The sequence below is a fragment of the Eublepharis macularius genome, chromosome 1 (genome assembly GCF_028583425.1).
Source record: "Eublepharis macularius isolate TG4126 chromosome 1, MPM_Emac_v1.0, whole genome shotgun sequence".
NCBI classification, from domain to species: domain Eukaryota; kingdom Metazoa; phylum Chordata; class Lepidosauria; order Squamata; family Eublepharidae; genus Eublepharis; species Eublepharis macularius.
Window position 1 is genome coordinate 235,982,977 of NC_072790.1, and position 19,773 is coordinate 236,002,749.

Below are 19,773 nucleotides of genomic sequence, written 5' to 3' on the forward strand. Positions count from 1 at the left end.
CTCTTCTAAGGCTTCTCAGCGAACACCATGACACCCAACCTCCCAACTACCGTCTTGCAAGTCTTCCTTCCTCCACCCCAGTCCCTGATGGCGAATGAGACCACGCGGGGTGTCCTGCTGCTTTGGGAGCCCCCATCACAGTACTCCGTGGCCCTGACCGGCTATGCCCTGCATCTACGACAAGACCAGGGTGGGTGGGAGATACTCGATGGATCCATTCCCAGCTCTCAGAGGCAGCTCCTGGTGCCCGGACTGATCAAGGTAAGATTAAAAGGGTGTTGGAGGTCAGCTCAGGAGAGGTAGCACGTTACAACTGGCGTCGGCTCTTGAAGGAGTGGTGGATGTCGTTAGCTGCCCAGGCAGGGGGCACTTTGGCAGGACATATGAAGGGATGGAACAGTCGGAAGGCTGTTGTCGCACTCAGGGGCTAGGACGCCCACCCCGGGCTGGGTTGGAAGTGCCTGGTCGGCGAGGTAGTTCACCAGCGGGTCAGGGCAGTCCAAGAACAAATCCAACAGTCCAAGTCAATCCACTGGTAAGTCAAAACAAAAGCAAGGCAGGCAGGTGCAAGCCCAGGGGTCGAGCCGAGGTCGTAAGCCAAGAGTTCGGTCCATGGGGTGTAGGATGCAGGCTAGGGCCAACAGCTTCCAGGCACAGGAATGCAGGTCGCAGGGAGTGGCGAACAAGGTTGCTTCCACACCGAGCCTTGTTCGGCATCCTCCTTTTAACCTGTGCTCTTGTTAAGAGGCTGAGGTTGCAGGTGTTTCCTCTTCCTCTGTTTGTGGCACCTCAGCCTCGCAGAGTTGCACCACCTGGCATTGAGTGCAGAAGCGGGCACTCCTCAGTTGCTCCCAGATTGTCTTCGGCTCCTGCCTCTGTCGCTCAGGGGATACCAGTGGCACCAGCTCCTCTGCTGCTGATGGTTTCCCCTTAGCCTCGGACGAGCCCTCGCCCTGGGAGGCTTCATTGCTTCTGGACTGTGGGCCATGCTGCTCTGCTGCGGGCTCCACAGGCCCCCAGGCCAGATCTTCCAGTCCTTCATCCTTCGCAGGCTCTTCCAATTCCTCATCCTCCGGGGAGGACTCGACAGGTGACGGCAAGACAGCCAGGAGGACAGGCTGACTCATGACAACTGTATTTATGCTTATCAGTCTCAAGACATAAAAAAAGTCAAGTTTCTAGTCCTGGGTGCAAAGCATGTGTGTGTAATCTCAGAAGGCAGGGATTGAGAGAGTAGGGAGATTTAATTCCCCTAAAACATATTATGCAAATTAGGCCCTTTTATGAAATTGATAAGAAAGACATAGGTTTGCCAGGGGCCTGCCAGTGGTGGGCAAACTCCCAGTGATTTGTGCTGCAGCTGGCTGATTGTCAGCTAGTCGGCTGGGAGGGCGGCTGGCAAAACCGGCATGAACATGCCCACGTCCCCAGATGGTGATGTCACTTCCACTGCGACCCAGAAGTGATAGCCTTGCACCAGGACCGATTCTTTAAAACTTGAACCGAAATGGTACGTTACTAGTAAGTTACCAGTGTCCTGCTCCCCAACACTCATCAACGGCTAAGGAGGCCTGGTGAACTTATTTACTCACACCCTGACCTTACCCTCCATCGCAAAGTCCTTTTATGGATTCACAGTGTGCGTCGTCTTTCTCCTCCTCCCGCCACCCCACAGGACGCCTTCTATGAGTTCCGCTTAGTGGCCTTTGCTGGCAGCTACATCAGTGATCCTAGCAATACAGTCAATGTTTCCACAGCAGGTAAGACTCGGTTTGTGTGTCTTTGTGTGTGTGTGTATGGAGGAAGTCTAGTAGCCCAGGGATTGACTTACTTGCATGTGTCCTCTGAAGTTTTTACAAGCTTCTTGGTTGAAAGTGTGGGACACAGCCCTGACCTTCCCTAAATTCTGAGTAGTAAACAGGGGCCCTCACAGTCCCTGAGTGATATTTTATGCAACTCCAGATATAGCACAAACATGTATCAGAAAGATGACTATACGAACGTAGATGTAATCATGTTTTATGATTTTTGTCTTTACACAGCCACACTAAGAGAAGCCCCTTACCCATCTTTCTCTTGTCCTTGCAAGCTAACAAAAGTGCTGACGGTAGAAAATGAAACCACATTTCTAGAATCTGTGGCTGATTCCGCACATGTTGGATAATGGACTTTCAATGCACTTTTATCAATTGTTTTAGGTGGATTTTTTGTTCCGCACACGAAAAAATCCATTCCAAATGATCTGTAAAGAGGATTGGAAGTGCATTATTGAACGTGTGCGGAATCACTCCGTGAGAACAAAACAATTAAGACCCAGGCCTGTAGAATCTCAGTTCCCTCTTTGGCAACATTGCAAGAGATAGATGGCCATCATCCTGCCATAGATTGGGGCTTGGATTAAAGCCTTTGTTTCAGGAATGTTTTTGTTTAAACAGCGCCCTCAGCGCACAGGTAGCTGTGTCCGTCTGTTACTAAAAGAAATAAAAAACCTCTTAGTGGCACCTTTAAAAATTTGCCAAGTTTTATTCCAGCATTATTTGTTTGAGAGCTAGTATGGTGTTGTGGTTAGAGTGTCGGGCTGGGATGTAGGGAACTCAGGTTTTATTCCTTTCTCTGCCATGAATGCTTGCTGGGTGACCTTGGGCTAGTCACACATTCCCAGCTTAACCTACCTAGCAAGATTGTTGTGCACATAACATGGAGAAGAAAACAATGTAAGCCGCTTTGGGTCCTCGTTGGGGAGAAAAGTGGGCTATAAATGAAGTTGAATAAATAAATAAATAAAACATACGCATTCAAGGACTAGACCTCATTTTGTCAAATGCACTTTGTTGGATCAGAGCTACTTCATGCCTCTAATGAAGCGGGCTATTTATGTTGGAACAAAATCTTGGGAGTTTCAGCCAACATGCACAGCTCTTTATTGAGCAGCAAACAAACCAGACGGGTCTCTTCCCCAAGCACCTTAAAATTTCATGCTGTGTGCCAGCTCTGTGCTTGTTCTCTTGGACCCCTGCCCCCCCCCAACCCCGGGCTGGCATTCCACCTGGCAGACTGCAGTTTGGCTCTCTGCACCCCATACATCACAGGGGGGCTCCTGATAACAGAGGAAGGACTGTTGTGTTTCCATCCTGCATATGGGCTTTCCAGAAGTGTCTGGTGCGCCGCCACGGGATGCAGGACCGGATGGACTGTGGCTGTGATCGAGAATGGCTCTCGCTATTCCAGCGCGGTGAGGTTTTTCCTTGCCCTGCTCTTTGGGACTGATAGGAATCTTGTTTCCTTCTCTTTGCATCAGGCATGGAGGTGTACCCCTCTCGCACCCAGCTCCACGATCTCCTCCCCCAACCCGTGCTGGCCGGGGTCATCGGTGGCGTCTGCTTCCTCAGCACAGCCGTCATCTTCAGCACCATGGCGGCGTGCATCATGAACCGGCGGCGAGCAGCCCGTCTCCGTAAACGTAGGCAGGGTAAGGCGGGGCCAGCAAGAGCCAGGGCTGGAGGGTGCCCAGATGGGGAGTGGGAGGGGTCACGAGTTGGCCCCTGCTGCTCCCTGATTGGCTGGGTTGGGGCAAGAGAGACTTGGGTGCAGGGAAAGGGGCCCAGAATCTCAGCATTTCCATTTCCAGTTCTGTCCTTCAGGTAAGAATTGCAGAGCGCAGGCACTTGTGACAACCTTGTGCCGTTCAGGCTATAGGAAAAAACTGATTCTTTCTGTTCCTTGGCTCTGTTTCCTTTGCAAGAGTCTTGGAACTTAAGCCGCAAGGCTTTTTGTGTTCCAGTGTGATCGCAGAATATGGTGTCTGGTGCAGAATGCGGTCTTCTGGAACCCTGTGTTTTATGAATGAATATGTCATTCGTCGGGATAAGAAAATGTAGATAATCTTGTTCAGAGTGAAGACTCTGGGCTTTGGGGGAAAGAGTTTGGCACATTCCGGCCTGCTTTTAGTGTGTTCTCTTTATTTAAAAAAACAAACAGATCTCTAATAGTATAAAGAAGCAAGCAGGAAGCAACAGTCATAGCAAGCTGGGAAAGATCCAACAGACGATCCGTCCAAGCCCCCAAATCCCAGAGGCTCTGAGAACGGCGCAGGCAGCTTCTTCCAGTTTCGCTTTCAGCAACCAGAAAACAAAATGCATCTCCTCCAGGTTGCTGCTCTGTCTCTGGTTAAAATTTATATTGTAGACCATCCTGCAGCCCAGTGGGCTTCCCCTCTGCCAGGACTTGGGGCTTACTCGCTGCTGAGATAAGGAAGAACTCTGGTGGATTTGTTTTTCTTTTTTATGGTGGCCAGCCAGGAATCTCCCAAGCAGAGCAGGAAGGCAACGACCTCCATTCTTTGCCTCCCAGCAACTGATATTTCGAGATAGACTGCCTCTTATTGTGGAGGTTCCATTCTTAGCTGTCCTAGTCAAGTTCTGCCAGGAAAACAGAGGTAGCTTCATCTAAACCTTTATTTAAAAAAAAGTAAAAAAAGAACCTTACTGGATGGTTGTTGTGGGTTTTCCGGGCTGTATTGCCGTGGTCTTGGCATTGTAGTTCCTGACGTTTCGCCAGCAGCTGTGGCTGGCATCTTCAGAGGTGTAGCACCAAAAGACAGAGATCTCTCAGTGTCAAGATGCCAGCCACAGCTGCTGGCGAAACGTCAGGAACTACAATGCCAAGACCACGGCAATACAGCCCGGAAAACCCACAACAACCATCGTTCTCCGGCCGTGAAAGCCTTCGACAATACAACCTTACTGGAGTTCCATATAAACCAGCATCCGGTTTACAAGGTGCTCACAACCTGAGGCCACCCCAAGGAGGTCTTTGGAGAAGCGGCATATAAATTTTCTAAATAAATGGGTGTCAGCAGCTGGATCCTGTCCTCAGGAGCTGGTGTTCAAAGGTGGCGTTTTAGCACTCTTTCGTAAGGAATGTGTCTAAAACGCCTCTTAAAGCCGTCCAAAGCGATGGCCGTCTTGTGGCAATGACTTCGCTCAGCTAACTGCAGCTGTGTGAAGGAGTGCATTTGTCTGTCCGGAACCTGCTGCCCGTTTTTAAAAACTAGAGATAATTGTTCATCGCCCGCCTTGGCTTCTCACTTGCCTTGACAGCCCCTTGCTGGGGTCACCTTAAGTCGATTGCGACTTGACAGCACGTCCACACCCACAACTACTCATCACAAAGCTGAGATTTTGCCAGTCACGGCTCCACCTTAATAGCTGTTCAGAGCTCGCCGTATTGGGTTTAAATAAAAGCTGGGGTTCTCAGGATGGCTGGTTACTAGGTCCAGTATCACTGGGCCTGCTTCCAAAGTGGCATTTGCTTTGTAAAGCCCAGGGCTTTTTTTCAGCCGGAACGCGGTGGAACAGAGTTCCGGAACCTCTTGAAAATGGTCACATGGCTGGTGTCCCCACCCCCTGATCTCCAGACAGAGGGGAGCGGCACGGAGGGCAATCTCAACTCCCCTCTGTCTGGAGATCAGGGGGCGAGGCCACCAGCCATGTGACCATTTTCTACGAGGGCAACCCACTGAGTTCCACCACCACTTTTCCCAGAAAAAAAGCCCTGGTCAAGCCTCTGCTATTCACATTGCTGGATGGCCCAAGAGTACGAGCAAGAGAGGGGAACAAACCGCTTCATTAAAACAATTTTTAAAAAGTCTAACTCTGCCCATTTTCTCAGCTAGCTTTGGAACCCGGCTGGAAGAGAGTGGGGAACTGGGCAAGGATGGGGCGGGCACAGGGCCGCAGTGCGTGTCTGTCTGTCTGTCTGTCTGTGGACCATGGCATGGCAGCCATCCGTCCTCCTTCACCATCGTTTTTTTGAGTTGCTCTCCATGTGATTTTCCCCTTTTGTGTTCTCATGACCTTCCAGATCCACCAATCGTCTTCTCCCCCAACAAGAAGCTTCTGCCTTCACAGTAAGTCTTGCCATGGCGTGCCAATTTCCTCCTCCCATTCATGCCAACCCTCTTTTGATCTCTCCCCTTGCCCTCTATCCCCCATTGGCTGGCTATCGGAGAAGAAATGAACCTGGCGAAGGGAATGTTTTGGGAGCCAACGCAACAACAACAACAAAAGCCATACAAACAGATCAATTTTAGAGGAGCTGTAGGGAAGGGCAAATGTGAGGTCAGTTGCTACCACTTAAAGGACTATATCGAGATGGGTAGCCATGTGAGTCCGCCTGTAGCAGTAGAAAAGAGCAAGAGTCCAGTAGCATCGATAAGACTAACAAAATGTGTGGTAGGGTAGGAGCTTTCGTGAGTCCCGGCTCACTTCTTTTGATACACTTAGAATGTGTCCAGTGTGATGGATTCACATTCTGGCTGTATCTGAAGAAGTGAGCTGTGATTCATGAAAGTTCATACTGTACCACTAATGTTGTTAGCCTTATAGGTGCTACTGGAATCAGAATCGTAGGGTTGGAAGAGACCTCCAGGGTCATCTAGTCCAACCCCCTGCACAATGCAGGAAATTCTCAACTACCTTCCTCAACACCCCTGGGTAACCCCTGCTCCCTGCCCAGAAGATGGCAAAACACCATCGGGACCCAGATCAGCCCAACTGATCTGGGGGAAATTGCTTCCTTGCCCCGAAGTGGTGATCGGTATTACCCTGGACATGTAAGAAGGGGCCATGAGAACTAAGCACTGATAAAACCCTTTCTGCCGTCCTTCTCATGATCTGCCTAGGTTCACAGACTCAGGCATTGCCGTCAGATGGCTATCTAGCCTCTTGCTCTTTCCACGTATAGAACTTTATTTATTTATAACCCACCTTTTCCCCCAATAGGAACCCAACGCAGCTTTCATCATTCTCCTCTCCTCCATTTTATCCTCACAACAACCCTGTGAGGCAGGTTAGGCTGAGTGTGTGCAACTGGTTCCAAGTTACCCAGCAAGCTTCCATGGCAGAGTGAGGATTCAAACCCAGGTCTCCCAGAATATAGTCTGGCTATATCACAGTGGCCAATTGGAGTGTCAGATTAGGAGGGAAGGCGAGGCCTGAGTTCCAATCATGATTCTACCATGAAGATCATTTACAGTGGTGAAAGTAAAGTAGTATGGGCTGGAGCACAAGCAAGGAAGCTGCCAAAGTGGTACGTCCCGTCTTCAGTTTCCAGACCACTGAGAGTGACAATACTAATAAATAAATTTTTCCTCTTGCTCAGTTAGGCCGGTCATAATCTGTCTCAGCCTGACCAGAAATCTTACAGGGTTGTTGTGAGGAGAAAAGTTGTCGGGTGAGGAAAATTTTTGAGCTACTTAAAGGAAAGTCAGGATAAAAATCTAATCAATATGGGAAATTCTGCACCCAGAAAAAAAATTCACTATGTGACCTGGGTAGATTATGGAAATATGTGCCAGAGGCCATTATGTCATAATACAACAGGCTGTAGTAGGGCGCTGGCCAGCCGGCCTACACCACAAGAGGGCCGCTGGCCCGAGCCACCCAGCAGCTGGCCACACCACAGCAGCCGGGAGACCCAGGGTGGCAGCAGGCCATGGACAGGCTCTGCAGCCCCCTCCCCTTCCACAGATCAGCTGGGCAGAGAGAAGGCAGAGAGAAAGGTTTACATACTTTGTAAACCGCTCTGAGTGGACATTAAGTTGTCCCAAAGGGGAGGTATATAAATCGAATGTTGTTGTTATTCAGGTGTAGCTCCTCCCTATCTTACACCTGGGAATAACCATGTGGTGGTCTTGCGTGGCTGAGTTCCCATTTGAGTTTTACCATGGTGCTTTTTTGGCAAAATGTTTTCCCCCTGCCTGTCCCCACAGCACAGTCTTGAGTGCCTAAATTGGTTCCCTTTGGCCTTGAACTTACTGGAGGGGCAAGGAAGATTCCTGAAGTAATTCTGGCTCTTTTTCTTTCCTCCTCGGCAGAAATTCTACAGGCACTGCTAGTCCAGACAGTGTTGTGAAGCTGAAATTCCAGACCTCCCCGTATCAGAGCCTCCGCCGCACCCTGCTATGGGGGGAAAAGGCTGGCACCAGCCTAGGCCTCAGCGTCACCCACGGCAACGCAAGACCTAGTTCCAAATACATGCTGTATGAGAGCCATGTTGGAGAGCCCCTGCCTCTGGAGCGCATCTGCCGTGGCCCTGATGGACGTTTTGTGGTACAAAGTGAAGCGAGGCCCCGAGAACACTTGGAGGCCATGGTAGAACGATATTCCTTGTCCCTCACCTCTTCAGAAAGCAGTGCGAGCCAGCCGGAGCCTTATTTGCAGGTTAACTCTCCCCCTGGGCCCGAAGATCCTGTCTGGCAGAGGAGTGTCAATCTGAGGCCAAAGAACACAAGCCAGGCCCGGCACGAAGCCAAGGCCTCTGGTTACCGCCAGGGGCGCTACTTTGACTACAGCAGCAGCAGCCCAACAGAGGAAGCCAAGCCTTTGTGTATTGCTAACATCAGCCCCGTGGCAACAGTGCCGTATAGGACAACTGAGCAGCAAACCCCAGCCAACCGGGGCTTCGAAGGGCAGCTGGACATCTCTGCTGCGGCTGCCGCTTCCTGTTCCTCCTCACCGAGCCAGCTGAGAAGCCCTTCCTTGCCAATGTACTGTATGCTTCAGGGCAGCCAAGCGAAAGCGAATACCTCAGCCCAAAGCGGAATCCTCCAGTACTTGAGTCTACCCTTTTTCAAGGAGATGAATGTGGATGGCGACTGGCCCCCGGGGGAGGACGAGAAGGAGGAAGGGGGACAGCCTTCCATGCCAGTCCTTCCTGAGGCTGCAGCTCCAGGTAGTGCCGAACTCACGCTGCGAGGAGACGAGGACAAAACAGTGTGTCCGGCTTATATGGACATGCAAGCCATTCCAGACTTCGCTGAGGAACAAGCTTCTGCTAAGAGTCTCCTCCGGCTTCCTGACACCAATGCAGGCCCAGTGAAAGCCGCCTTGCCTGGCACCTCCATCTGCCCCAATTACCTCAGCTCTGTTTTGGAAATGCCCCAAGAGCCAGGGCGTTGGACACAGACACTCTCGCCCCCCCAGCCTCTCACAGACAATACCCAGACTGAGCCGGTGTACACGGTTCTCCCCCCAGAACGGGACTGGCTACACACAGTGGAGCTGCCCCCGGAGGCTCTGCCCCCTGAGAGACACAAATTGCCCACTGCCGTTCCCCTGCCAGGCCTCCCCCCTGAGAAACCACTGAGGGGCAGCCTTACCAGCCAGAGCAGTGGCCGAGGCAGTGTGTCTTTCCTGAGACCCCCCTCATTGGCACCATCCTTAGGGGGCAGCTACCTCAGTTCCCCCTTTGGGGAAATGGCCAGTTGGCAAAGCAGCTCTACAGGAGAGGACGGCAGACCCCAACCTTCCACCACTGCCATCAGTAAAAGGTGAGAGGAGGGAGGTATCACATTTTTGCAACAGATAAAGGAAAGCAGGTTTCTAGTCCTTCGAGCTCCACAGATAAGCTTAGTAAAGGAGGCAATTTCTTTTAAAATTGCAAAAGCCCGACGGAGAAATGAATATGATTCCCAGGCTTCTTATGACATTTTTAATTTTATTTTATTTAGGGTGCAGAATCTCTTGAGTGCAGGGATGTCCCTTTCAGAAGCAGCTTTGTTGAGCTTTAACCCAAATTTGATTGGAGATCTCAGAAGCAGGGTTTTTTTTCTGGGAAAAGAGGTGGTGGAACTCTCAAGAGGGAAATGAGGAAGAAACACACGGGATTCTTTGAAATCATATTATTTTCAAGCTCTATTGCTGAGTATTTTCAAGAGGTTCCGGAACTCCGTTCCCCCACGTTCCCCCTGAAAAAAAGCCCTGCTCAGAAGGAATAAAGTCCTGAATTTTCAGAGGTGGGGAGGAGAGACAGTCTGGTATAGTGATTAAGAGCGGTAAGACTGTCATCTGGAGAACCGGGTTTGATTCCCCACTCCTCCGCTTGAAGCCAGCTGGGTGACCCTGGATCAAGCATAGCTCTCTCAGAGCTCTCTCAGCCCCACCCACCTCACAGGTCACGAGGATAATAATAACACACTTTGTAAACCGCTCAAGTGCGGATTAAGTTGACCTGAAGTGTAGAATATAAATCAAATATTATTATTAAATATCTTAGAATCCTGGCCGCCACCTTGAGTGGAATTTGCTCAGTACGGTGGCTTTTATTCTGATGATATACACTGGTATGCAGTACCAGACCTCTTTCTGCAGTACTGGCATCACTTTTAGCTGGCGGGCTAAAAGTGGCAACCATCGTGACTGCTGGCACCTCTTAAAGAAAAAAAACACTGTTTCTAAGGAACGGCCCGTGCTGCTCTTGAGATGTATATGTTGAGCTGTGCATATGGGTCAGTCCCTGGCAGTTAGGTCCCTCAAGCCCGCCACAGTTAACATGCAGGTGTTCCAGTTGAAGTAGCTTTATTGAGATCCATACAGTACAGGTATTCGCCTGAAGGTGGCAATTGGAAGAAGTGACAATTCAGACAAAGGCGTTACTGTTTATAGGGTAACTTCCTGCCCTTCTTTGGGCCCGTTGACATTCTGGCGCGAAACCCCAAAGAGGTTGCATGGGAACAGCTTCGTTTAGACTTCATGAAGTACAAAGGCAAATATCCCAGTCTCTGGGAAAGTTACAGTGTTTGCTGCTAGCGGCTCTCCTCAAGGACACCTGCTGGAAAAAGTGAAAGCACATATTTTCAACAGATAATGGAGGGGCCCACTGGCTCTCCTGCAGTTAATACCAGAAGTTAAGACACTCACAGATGATCACACAGAGCTACAGCATATGACTCTGTCAAACAGCATTGAACAGAACAAAATAACATTGACCATTATAAAATGCAGAATACAATCATGGCATGTATGCTGGCATACTGTCAGTTCCCAAATCCTTCTTAGTTGTGTGGAATGTGGAATTTCATGAGGGGTTGATGTTTTACCTCAGGGAGGCTGTCCGTAGGGGGATTCTGGCAAGATTTTTCCTTTCTCAGCTCTCAAGAGCCCTCTGCCACCTGTCAGGGCCTTGAATACTGGCACTAGGACCCAATGCCAACTGAGAGCAAAATACCTCGGCACAGGCTCGGAGGGGAATTGCCCTGCCACTGATTGTGTTCCAGGGTGGCAAAACGCCATCTGGGATATTTGGTTAGCAGCTGTCATCCCTGCGTGGCCACAAGATGGAGCTTCCCTTCCAAAATCCATTCTGTCTGTGTGTGTTTCAAAAGTTTCTGAAATGCCTTTACATTTCTTATGAAGGACCTGCAGTAAAAGATTTGTCCATTTTCTCTGTTTTATTATTGTTTTGCATTGATATGCGCAATCCATCCAAACAATTTGAGGGGGCTGTGTGTTTGTGTGGAAGGTGTTTCTGCACGTGGAGGCATTCCCAAGGGCACTTGATTAATGGAAACCTTGTTTTTCAGCCCAAATTTGGCTGCTGATGAAGGCCTCGTTTTCTGTCTGTCATTCAATTTATATGCCGCCTTTCAGGACAACTTAACACCCACTCAAAGCGGTTTACAAAGTATGTTGTTATTATCCCCATGACAATAACCCTGTGAGGTGGCTGAGAGAGCTCTGAGAAGCTGTGACTGACCCAAGGTCACCCAGCTGGCTTCAGTTGGAGGAGTAGGGAATTAAACCCGGTTCTCCAGATTAGAGTCCTGCCGCTCTTAACCGCTACACCAAACTGGCTCTCTGATACCTTTGGTGAGAGAAAGCCAGTGTGGTTTAGTTTTTTAGAGTTTGGGAAACCCAATGTGGAATCTTCTAGATATCCAATGTGGAAGCTTCTAGATATCCTTGAGCCACTCACACGCTGTTGGCTTAACTTACCTCACAGGCTTGATGTGAGGATAAAATGGAGGACAATGTAAGCTGCTTTGAGTGCCCATTGGAGGAAAAGACTGGGTTTAAATGAAGTAAATACATACATACATATTGTAAGCTGCTTTGGGAGATGAGCAGGGTGTAAATATATCTAAAGCAAACAAACAAAAACAGAGCACGGCAGTCTGAGCACAGCACCACACTGCCTCTCTCCTCCTTAGCTACACCTCACTTTTCTCTCTCCCATACCCTGTGGTAATTCATCCCCCTTTTTCCTCACAGGAGGAACACATCTGTGGACGAGAACTATGAATGGGACACAGAGTTTGCCCTGGAGTCTGACTTGCTGGACGCTCTGCAGCTCTACCGCAGCGAGAATCCCAAAAGACCCGTCTCCACCATTGCAGCCCACGAACTGGAGAAACAGAGTGAGTGTTTGTGGGTCACGGGATAGACCGAAGGAAGATGTTTCAGCAGAGGCCTGTTAGCATGGACAAATTGGAGGCCTGGGAAAATCCACCTTCAAAGCAGAGAGTAAAGACGATTTGCCAGGCCCCGCAGTGGCAAAAAGTATTCATGGTGTGTTAAAGAGTGACAGTTGAGAAAGCCAGACGGCAGGGATAACTCATCCATAACACAAATTAGAAAAATCAGGACAAAAACACTGAAATACAAACCCCGAATACGCTCACCATCACTTTATTAGGTTTATCAATGTCCATAAATTGATGTGAAAATACTCAAAAGATAAGCGCTGCGGACGCTTTTTTGATATTCTGAATAAAATCCTGCTAGAAGATCAGCCTTATTTACAGGAAACAGATTGCCAGAAGATATACAGACCCTCATCTTGTTGCAATAGTAAATCCAGGCCCCAGATTCCCTGAAAGGTATATTATTCTGAATTCTTACAAAACACAAATCAAGAATCAGGCTTCTAGCCCTCATGGTATTCAAGGACGAGCACTAGCCAATGCAAGCAGCAGGTCGTTTGCAGGTCGTTGGGGTTCAACTCGTGCATCTCTGTCTCCCCCACCCCCACCCCAAAATAGCCCCCCCCCCAACATTATGGCAAGAATATAAGAACAGGCCTTCCGGATTGGACCAGTGGTCCATCTAGTCCATCATCCTGTCTCATACAACCTCCAAACAGTTGCTATGGAGGACCAATAGCAGGGCATAGAGGCCAAGGTTTTCCCTTGAAGTTGTAATAATAATAACAACAACAACATTTGATTTATTTACCGCCCTTTAGGACAACTTAACACCCACTCAGAGCGGTTTACAAAGTATGTTGTTATCTCCATAACAATCACCCTGTGAGGTGGGTGGGGCTGAGAGAGCTCTGAGAGAGCTGTGACTGACCCAAGGTCATCCAGCTGGCTTCAAGCGGAGAAGTGAGGAATTAAATGCGGTTCTCCAGATTAGAGTCCTGCTGCTCTTAACCACTACACCAAACTGGCTCTCTGAGCAGGGATTTTAACCCTGATACCTTTGGTGAGAGAAAGCCAGTGTGGTTTAGTTTTTTAGAGGCCCCAGGTGGCTGAGAGAGCTCTGAGAAGCTGTGACTGACCCAAGGACACCCAGCTGGCTTCAAGCGGAGGAGTGGGGAATCAAACCCGGTTCTCCAGATTAGAGTCCCATGCTCTTAACTACTACACCAAACTGGCTGCCTCCTGGCACTGGGATTCAGAGATTCACTGTCTCTGAATATGGAGGTTCACTTGACAAGTAGCCACTGCTAGACCTATCCTGTACGACTCTGTCTGATCCCTTTTTAAAGCTGTGCAGGCCATCACTACATCCTCTGGCAGTGAATTTCACATCTAATAACTCATTGTGTAAAGTATTTCCATTATCCTTCCTAAATCTATTGCCCATCAACTTTATTGGATGCCTTCGAGTTCTAGTATTATGGGAGAGGGAGAAAAAGTTTTCTCTGTGCACTCTCTCTACCCCATGCATGATTATATATACTCCTATCATGCCCCCCCTTAGTTGTCTCTTTTTGTAAACTGAAAAGACGCAGACTCATAGAATCATAGGGTGGGAAGGGACCTCGAAGGTCATCTAGTCTTCATCCTTTTCCTCCTAGGAAAGGCATTCCAACCCCCTAATCCGCTTGGTTGCTCTCTTTTGTACTTTTCCCAGCTCTGCCGTGTCCTTTTGGTGATACGGCACCCAGAACTGCTCTCGGTATTTCAAATGAGGCCGCACCATAGATCTGTACAGGGGCTTTATAATATTAGTCATTTTATTCTCAGTCCTTTTCCTAATAATCCCCAGCATAGAGTTTACCTTTTTCAGAGCTGCAGCACTTGGGGTTGACCCTTTCATTGAGCTCGCCGCTGCAACCCCAAGATCTCTTTTCCTCTCAGTCTCAGCAAGTTCAGACCCTATTAGCATATCCTTGAAATTGGGATTTTTTTTTTGTTCCAGTGGCCATCACCTTACACTTACTTACACTTCAGTTCTACAGATGAGAATAGTTCAATGGCCTCCCTTCAGGCCTTTTGCACTTTGGGGAGGCAATTGCAGAGTTTAAGATATTGCAGTGAAATTGTAATACGTCCTCTGCCCAAGCTTTCCTGGAATCTCCCTTTGGTTGTATTCTGCTCTTCTCTTTAAGAGACAGTTCCTCTCCTGCCCGCTATTCAATCAGCAGGGGCATTGGTAGCCTTCCACCTCAGCCAGACATTAAAATGAAGGTAGGAGAATGGAAGGGGCTGCGGCTCGGTGGCAGAGCATCTGCTTTCCATGCAGAAGGTCCCAGGTTCAATCCCTGGCATTTCCAGTTAAAAGGACTGAGTAGCAGGTGATGTGAAATACCTCTGCCTCAGACCCCTGGAAAGCTGCTGCCAGTCAAAGTAGACAATACTAACCAAGGGTCTGAATCAGAATAAGCAGGGGCCATTTCGTAGAAAAAGAGCTGGAGGAACTCATTAGCACAGTTCATTAGCATATGCCATGCCCCTTGCAACCTAATGACACCAGAAGTGTGTCATTAGCATAACTGATTTGCATATGCCACACACACCACTGACATCACCTATCCTGGCTGTTTTGGACCCAGTCCTGGCCATTCGGGGCCAACATTGGACCCAAAAAGGGCCTGGAAATGGCTGAAAAGGGGCCCAAAATGGTCAGGATTGGGCCGCTGCTGAGTGGGGGAGTGATCCACCACCCGTCAGAGGCCTGATCTGGGCCTTTTTGGCCCCAATCCAGGCTGAAACGGGCCCAAAATGGCTGAGAGTCAGGTGGGCGGGGCCACCTGTCATGTGACCTCTTTGGGGAACTGCCAGAGCTGCGTTCCTGTGCGTTCCCCCTCAAAAGGAGCCTTGAGAATAAGGCAGTTTCATGGGGGCTGAAAATAAAATAAGCAGTGTCCTGATGGGAGCGATGAAGCAAATTGGTGGCAAGCTGGGCAATCAGTCGCTATTAGCCAAGGTGGAACCTCCCTGTCCAGGTGCAGTCTTACCTCTAAATACTAGCTGCTGGGGTATTGTCATCATGCCTTGCTTGTAAGCTCTCTGGAGGTGCCTGCTTGGCCACTTAGGATGCTGTAGGGGGTGGAACTTTGGTCTGATTCGGCCAAACACTTCTTAGGGCCTTATGTTCTTTTCATGTTCTCTGTCTTATCAGACAAGAACCACTTCCCAAAGAAAAATCAAAATACGCAGCCATTGTAGGTAAATAAAAATGAGATTAAGGGTTATATAACCTTAAAAAACAAAACACAGATGGAAGGGGGAGTGGGGGGGGCAGAAGGAGATATTTGATCCGAGGCAGAGCTGTGAATTATTAGCCAATGTCTGCACCCAGCTGGGGCCCAGCTGTTGTTCCTGATCTAGCTTTCTAGCTAGGATTGAGTCAGTCAAAGGCCAGCTGCCCAGCTCTGGGCAGAAGTCAGAGTGATAAACTTTGGAGTGTCGGACCGCCGCAGTTCCACCCTCTCAGGCCTGGCTGGGGAGAGGCCTGTGCCCCGTTTCTAACCACCTTCCCATCATTTTCTCCCATCTGCAGGTTCAAAGTCCTCCAGCGAAAGCAGCAGTTCGCCTTCCAACTCTCAGTCTGTGGGGGCCTTGGACAGGCCAAGCTCACCCGTGCCCAGCCCTGAGGAACGCTGCGCTGCTCTGCGCGAAGAATTCCTGGCCTACCGCCGCCGCCGAGAAGCCACCCAGCAACGCCGGCAGAAGCCGGGCTCCGGCAGGAAGCGTGTCGGCGAGCAATTTGAGCAGGCCACATTGCTGTGAGGGGCTGGGGGGGCCCTCTTCCAACCTAACTTGCCCTGCTGCTCCCATGAGGGGAGGGTGTCTCCACAATCCCGGTGTGAAGAGTGGCGATACCTATCCTGGCAACTTTTTGGCTGAAGGAGGCACATCCTCTAGCCTTGAGCTACAGGGAGAAACTGGAAATCCCAATCCAGAGAAATTAATGGTTCCCCAGATGCCAGAGCACGGACGCCTCAGCGAGAACATAGGGAGAAGGCGGGGCTGCAGAGCCCGTAAATGCCCTGTTCTGAGGGGAGTGGATTAGTTTAGCTATTGGTTGTGTGAATTTTTTTTTATCAATGGGAGGGCTGTTTTGTAAAACTGGATATTAAAAAAAGTTGTGTTAAGTTTGGCATCATATGGCATTGGAACGGTGCTGTTCTCTGAATCCACCCACACTCACCCTTGAGCAAAGATCGAAAAAGGTAACAGAACCAGTAGATAATAATAATAATAATAATAACTGCGCTTATAGAACACTCTTCTAGACAGATTAGTGCCCCACTCAGAGTGGTGAACAAAGTCAGTGTTGTTATTATCCCGACAATACAGCTGGGGAGCTGGGGCTGAGAGGAGTGGCTGACCCAAGGCCGCCTGCTGAGCTCATGGCAGCAGTGGGATTCAAACCAGCAGATGCAGATTCGCAGCCCAACCACTTAACCACTGTGCTACAGCCGTTCGACAGACTGGAACACCTTCATTGTGCAGGGAAAGTCTAAAAAGTTGGGGGCTTTTCAAGTTTACAAGAGAAGACAAAGGAAATGACAACAGAGATCTATGAAATTATGATCAGGGTGGAGAGAGGAATTTTTCTCCCTCCTAATAAAAGGACGCTCAAGGGTCACTTCATGAGGCTGGCTGGCAGTACATTCTGAACATACGAAAGGAAGCATTTCTCCACACAACACGTCATTAACTGGTGGGATACACGCCTGCCAGATGTAGCAACGGCCGCTCGTTTTGATGGTTTCACAAGCGTTAGGAAAATTCAGGAAGAAGGAAAAGCCCGTCAAAGCCAGAAGTTCAGAGACACCTTAAAGACAAAAAAGTGTTTTCCACCACAGGCATTCACAAGTCAGAGCTCACTTCGTCAGATACATGACAGTGTCCATCCACTAGGAGAAGCATTTATCCCAAAGCTTCAGACAACAGAAAGGTATTGGCGGGGGCCCGGGGGGGGGGGAAGAGATGACAAAGAGAGGCCAGTTTGAAATGATAACCAGTCAAAACAGGAATCAGTGGGTTACTCTTTGGTAATCAACGGATTGCCAAATGGACGAGTACAATTCCAGGTGTTGACAGATCAGAAAAGTAAAATTAATGAAAGATAGTCTAGCCATGGATAAATCCTGATTTGTAGAGTCAATCAGAAAAATATGGAAGTTTAGCCGAACTGTGTAACATCTGTAAGGGTGAGATGTGCTAAGATACTAGCATGTATAGAGAGTGAGAAATGACAGGACTTTGTGGAGACCTGGCTGAGAGAAAGCATTAAACCCCTTGATGGATTCAGCAGTTTCCCGTTGGATTCTCCCTTTGAATTTCTCCTCTAGCCCTGGTGGTGCCAGGGTAGCATCTGAGAGTCCCAGGTTCAAATCCTGACAGTGCCATGGAAACTCACTGGGTGACCTTGAATCAGTTACTCACAGTCTAACCTACCTCACTGGGTTGTTGTGAGAATAAAATGGAGGAGGAGAGAACAGCACTGTAAGCAGTTTCAGATCCCCATTAGTGAGAAAAGCAGGCTATAAATCGCTAAGTAAAATAAATTGTGAGCCCTGCCAGCGAAATCGATCCTCCATGTTCAAAGGAAGTGTATCTCTGAATACCAGATGTGAGCCAAAACATAGGACTTGGTGCATTGCTGGTGAATTTTGCAAGGGGGATTTCTCTGGCTGCTGTCAAAAACAGGAAGTCCCAAGACTCCCAAGGCTTCTTATCATCCATTCCCAGCTTGTTCCTATTTAATGCCCTTTATCCTATTTTTATCCTACATGGACCTTCTCTGTTTTATCTTCACAACAACCCTGCGAGGTGTGTGGGGCTGAGAATGAGTGTCCTACAATTACAGTGAGTTTCATGGCCGAGGGGATTTGAACCCTTGGGCCTTGTCTGACACTAACCACTGCATAACGCTCTCAACTCCCATCCCCAGCTCCTGCTACGTCCCGCCCTCATCGTGCCAGCAGTGACTCATTTACAAGCCATCAGAAGCCACACTGGGAGTGTCTCCTTCCTCTGTCACACGTCCAGCAACTTTGGCTCGTGTGCTTGTGAGAGGTCATAGAACCCAGGTTGCCTTTGATGCATTTCTCTTTCTGAATGTATAGTTCTTTCTGGATGGGGAGCCAAGCCCCTAGATGTCTGGAGAGACGAGGTTGTCCAAGCATCTCTGGGCCAATTTTACCTAGGAAAAATTCCTTCCTGACCCTAATGCAGCAATTTTCAAATTGTGTCCTATTAGAAACACATTTCTTACATAAAGGCTCCCGTGCGTCCAAAATGCAACCTCAAAACGGGGCTGCCTGCTGTGGCCCTTGATGAGTTGCTGCTCTGCATTTGTCTCCTGATCATCATTCACCGGGTGGGAGAGGGTAATTCTGACCCATATCTGCCTGGGGAGTGATCAAAGCATTCATTCGCTCCCCATCAAGTGTCAGCAATGCCGTCTACTCTATATTGGACAAACGGGTCAGTCCCTTTGCAAAAGGACAATCTGATATCAAAAATCACAACATTCAAAAACCAGTGGGAGAACATTTTAATCTTCCAGGACATTCCATCGCTGACCTAAGAAGCAGTTCTCAAGCAGAGAAACATCAAAGGAAAATTGCAACGTGAAATGGTTGAAATTGAGTTTATTTGCAAATTGGGGGATAAAAAACCCAGGGCTTAATAGGGACATTGGATTCTTCTACGGCCACAGTTGTTGCTTTTCTTCTTTTTTACACCCCAACTCTTATCAAGCTAATTACAGTATTATCACACCTTACACCCTTACTATAAATACCCCTCCCACCTTCCGGCTGGATAAAACCCTACATACTTCCACTTCAGGAAATGTATCTGTAGAAGAGTGCTTTGCACAAGCGTGAGAGAAGCACAACACATGGCATTTCTAAGCTTTCAGGATTTGTGTTTTGTTTGTTAGAAAGGCAAGTTTCTAGCCCTTAGTGTGAGCTTAGAATCATCATGGTGTAATGGTTATAGAGATGTGGGTTTGAATCCCCATTGTTCCATGGAAGCTTGTTGAAGGACCTTGGGCCATTCGCCTCACAGGGTTGTTGTAATGATAAAATAGAGGAGGGACGGATGATTTTGTAAGTGGGTTCCCATTGTGGAGAAAAGTAGGGTATCAATAACTAATTTAAATTATAATTGGAAAGACAATGTGATTTCCAGCAGGTGTTGTTATTTATTTAATTTGTAGCCCGCCTTTCCCACAAGCGGGCTCAGGGTGGGTTACAACAAAATAAAAACACAAGCATACAAAAAAATCACAAATCTTACAATACAGCACTTCAACAATTTACCTGCTCAAGGGTGAAAGTGTGGGTTGGTAGCCTGCGGCTGCTCATATGCTGGGGGGCAGGTGACCATATGGCCCCCCCACAGATGGGAGGCCAGCAGGGAGCCTCATTTGATGGATTTAATGCTGGCCTCAACCAAATGCCTGGCGGAACATCTCTGTCTTGCAGGCCCGCCGAAAGGATGGAAGATCTTGGCGGGCCTGA

At 48.8% G+C, this 19,773-nt stretch overlaps 1 protein-coding gene across 1 annotated transcript in view; it reads left to right on the forward strand.

Moving 5' to 3' along the window:
- The window catches only part of IGSF9 (immunoglobulin superfamily member 9), a 90,823-nt gene extending 74,437 nt beyond the window's left edge, over window positions 1-16,386 (forward strand). Inside the window, exons 15-21 of the mRNA XM_054998884.1 lie at window positions 11-261; window positions 1,676-1,760; window positions 3,299-3,469; window positions 5,863-5,908; window positions 7,877-9,331; window positions 12,051-12,196; window positions 15,792-16,386. Coding sequence (XP_054854859.1) covers window positions 11-261; window positions 1,676-1,760; window positions 3,299-3,469; window positions 5,863-5,908; window positions 7,877-9,331; window positions 12,051-12,196; window positions 15,792-16,021 — 2,384 coding nt within the window. The 3' untranslated portion in view covers window positions 16,022-16,386. The remainder of the gene's footprint in view (window positions 1-10; window positions 262-1,675; window positions 1,761-3,298; window positions 3,470-5,862; window positions 5,909-7,876; window positions 9,332-12,050; window positions 12,197-15,791) is intronic.
- Window positions 16,387-19,773: the final 3,387 nt, after the last annotated feature.